This window comes from Dinoponera quadriceps, unplaced genomic scaffold (assembly GCF_001313825.1).
Source record: "Dinoponera quadriceps isolate SergipeBrazil2010 unplaced genomic scaffold, ASM131382v1 scaffold362, whole genome shotgun sequence".
NCBI classification, from domain to species: Eukaryota; Metazoa; Arthropoda; class Insecta; order Hymenoptera; family Formicidae; genus Dinoponera; species Dinoponera quadriceps.
In genome coordinates, this window is record NW_014554457.1 from 5,379 (window position 1) to 7,394 (window position 2,016).

At 34.2% G+C, this 2,016-nt stretch overlaps 1 protein-coding gene across 1 annotated transcript; it reads right to left on the reverse strand.

The window, feature by feature from the left end:
• Nucleotides 1–492: 492 nt before the first annotated feature.
• Nucleotides 493–1,686, reverse strand: LOC106750446. The gene has a single exon (XM_014630815.1). It carries the CDS (start codon nt 1,684–1,686, stop codon nt 493–495), a length of 1,194 nt encoding a protein of 397 aa, XP_014486301.1.
• Nucleotides 1,687–2,016: the final 330 nt, after the last annotated feature.

The window sequence follows — 2,016 nt, forward strand, 5'->3', positions numbered from 1 at the left end:
TTTAAAAAAATTTTTTTTTTAACAAAATGGCCTGCATTTTTTGCTAGGGTGTACAAACGCTCTATATCTTTTTGAACAAGCGCTCCGCGGCCTTACAAATGGCACTTCCAATTTTTGATCTGGAACAAAAAAAAAAAGTGGTCGTTATTTAGCATGAAAATATCTATAGAAGTAACCATGGATATAAAAAAATATTAATAAAAAAAAATGGTGACAATTTGAAGTTAAAAGTACAAATTTCGATGAAAAAAATCGTTCTAAAATGGTCATAAAATGACAAATTTTTCATCAATCAAAAATTCCGTAGGTACTTCTATGCGAAATCATATTATAAAGATGCTGTCAAAATTTGAAGTCGATGGGATAAAAATTGATCGCGTAGTTTATAAGGCCAATTTGAAAAATGTGGTTTCGAGAAAAACGCGTTTAAAGTTTTGCATGCAATTATTTTGTTGTTAAAGTTGAATTTTGTAACAAAAAAAATTTTTACCATTAGTCTGCAATACCAGCTCCATAAAGTTGACTTTCTATAGCAATATTTTCCTCATCTTTTGATTTTCTAACCGATTGTATGTTGGCGCGCGCAATCTTTGCTACTTCGCTCATTGATCGTTTAGCCTGATCGACTTGCAAAGCATCAACTTCTAAGCAAAAATTATAGCAGTTCGGTCCTATTGACAAATTTAAGACTTTCATAATGTTCATAACACTACTGATACCATCGTTAAATGTACAAACAACAATATCTGTAGCTATATCTAAAACCATTTTACCGCTGGAAAAGTTTTTAGGTGCCAAGTTCCAGACCGTAGAATTAAAACTTTCATTACTGTTTTGAGTGTAAGCTCCCAAACAACTAGTAAGTAAATCATCGTTTGTTAATTCTTCATAAATGGGTTGAATAGCTTTAAAAACTTCCTCATTTAGCGGCTTCTTATGGCTGTAAGAAGCGAGAATATTCGTAGCTTTTGCACTCTGCCATGTACACCATGAATCAGCATCAGACGGGCATCGATTGTGTTGCGGTTTTTCGTCGGTTGAAAGTTTATGGTAAAGAGTAGCCCATATTTCTTTTTTCATGTTGTTAATATTGTCTGAGTTTCTTTTTATTGCTAATCCATAGTACAAACTGAGTTCGTCAATTAATTTACCGGTAAGCTTTCCTGCGCCGCCAAATCCTTTAGTTTTTTTTTTTAAATTACGTAGTCTTGAACCCATTCTTTTCTGGACTTGCCCAACACACTCTTTTTTTTTTACAATCTGATCTCCATAAGGTTGTGCATCTACAATTCCCTTATAAGTTTTACTGTCACCGTCGCCGATGTACGAGACATACTTAACATTATACAATTCCTCAGAGCGCTTAAACTTCTCGACCACAGAATCAACCTCCATTTTTCCAGCGGAGCCTTCGTGATTAGATTTACAAGTTTCTTTATGCGTAATATACCACTCATCATACTCTGCAGTATCTTCCTGTCCTTTCCAGTTATCACATGCCTTACAATATCTTGATTTTACTTCAACATCTATAACTTTTCTCGTGAACCATCCGATTAGAGATGTTAAGCCATAAAGAAATGAAAATCCTCTTTTGCGCAAAGAGCCATCCCCTGAAACAGTAATTCCTAAGTTCTGTCCTTCTTTTGACGACATTTCTTTTTCTTCTGTAACAGCCTTTTGCATACTAATGGTGCGCACAGCTTTCGTTGCTATAGCAATAGTGTCATTTACTTTATCGTAAAAGAGTGGTATATTGGATGGGGCAAATCCATAAAAGCGCAAAACTTTTTGATACCATTTAAACCAACACCCAATAATCGCATAGCTAATGTTATTCTGCGATTAATTTCATAACCATTTTTTATATAAGGACAATTAGGTATTGTTGTATTTTCACACGCGTTACATGAAACAACGATCTTAAAACCTAATCCACGCGCACTTGTCTCAGTAAATTTAATGTTATTTCCACACTTTTTACAAACAACCACTTCAGAAATTGCACTCATAACT

Coding starts and splice junctions, on each gene's coding strand:
- LOC106750446 (XM_014630815.1), bottom strand. CDS start 1,686: ATGCAAAAGGCTGTTACAGAAGAAAAAGAAATGTCGTCAAAAGAAGGA.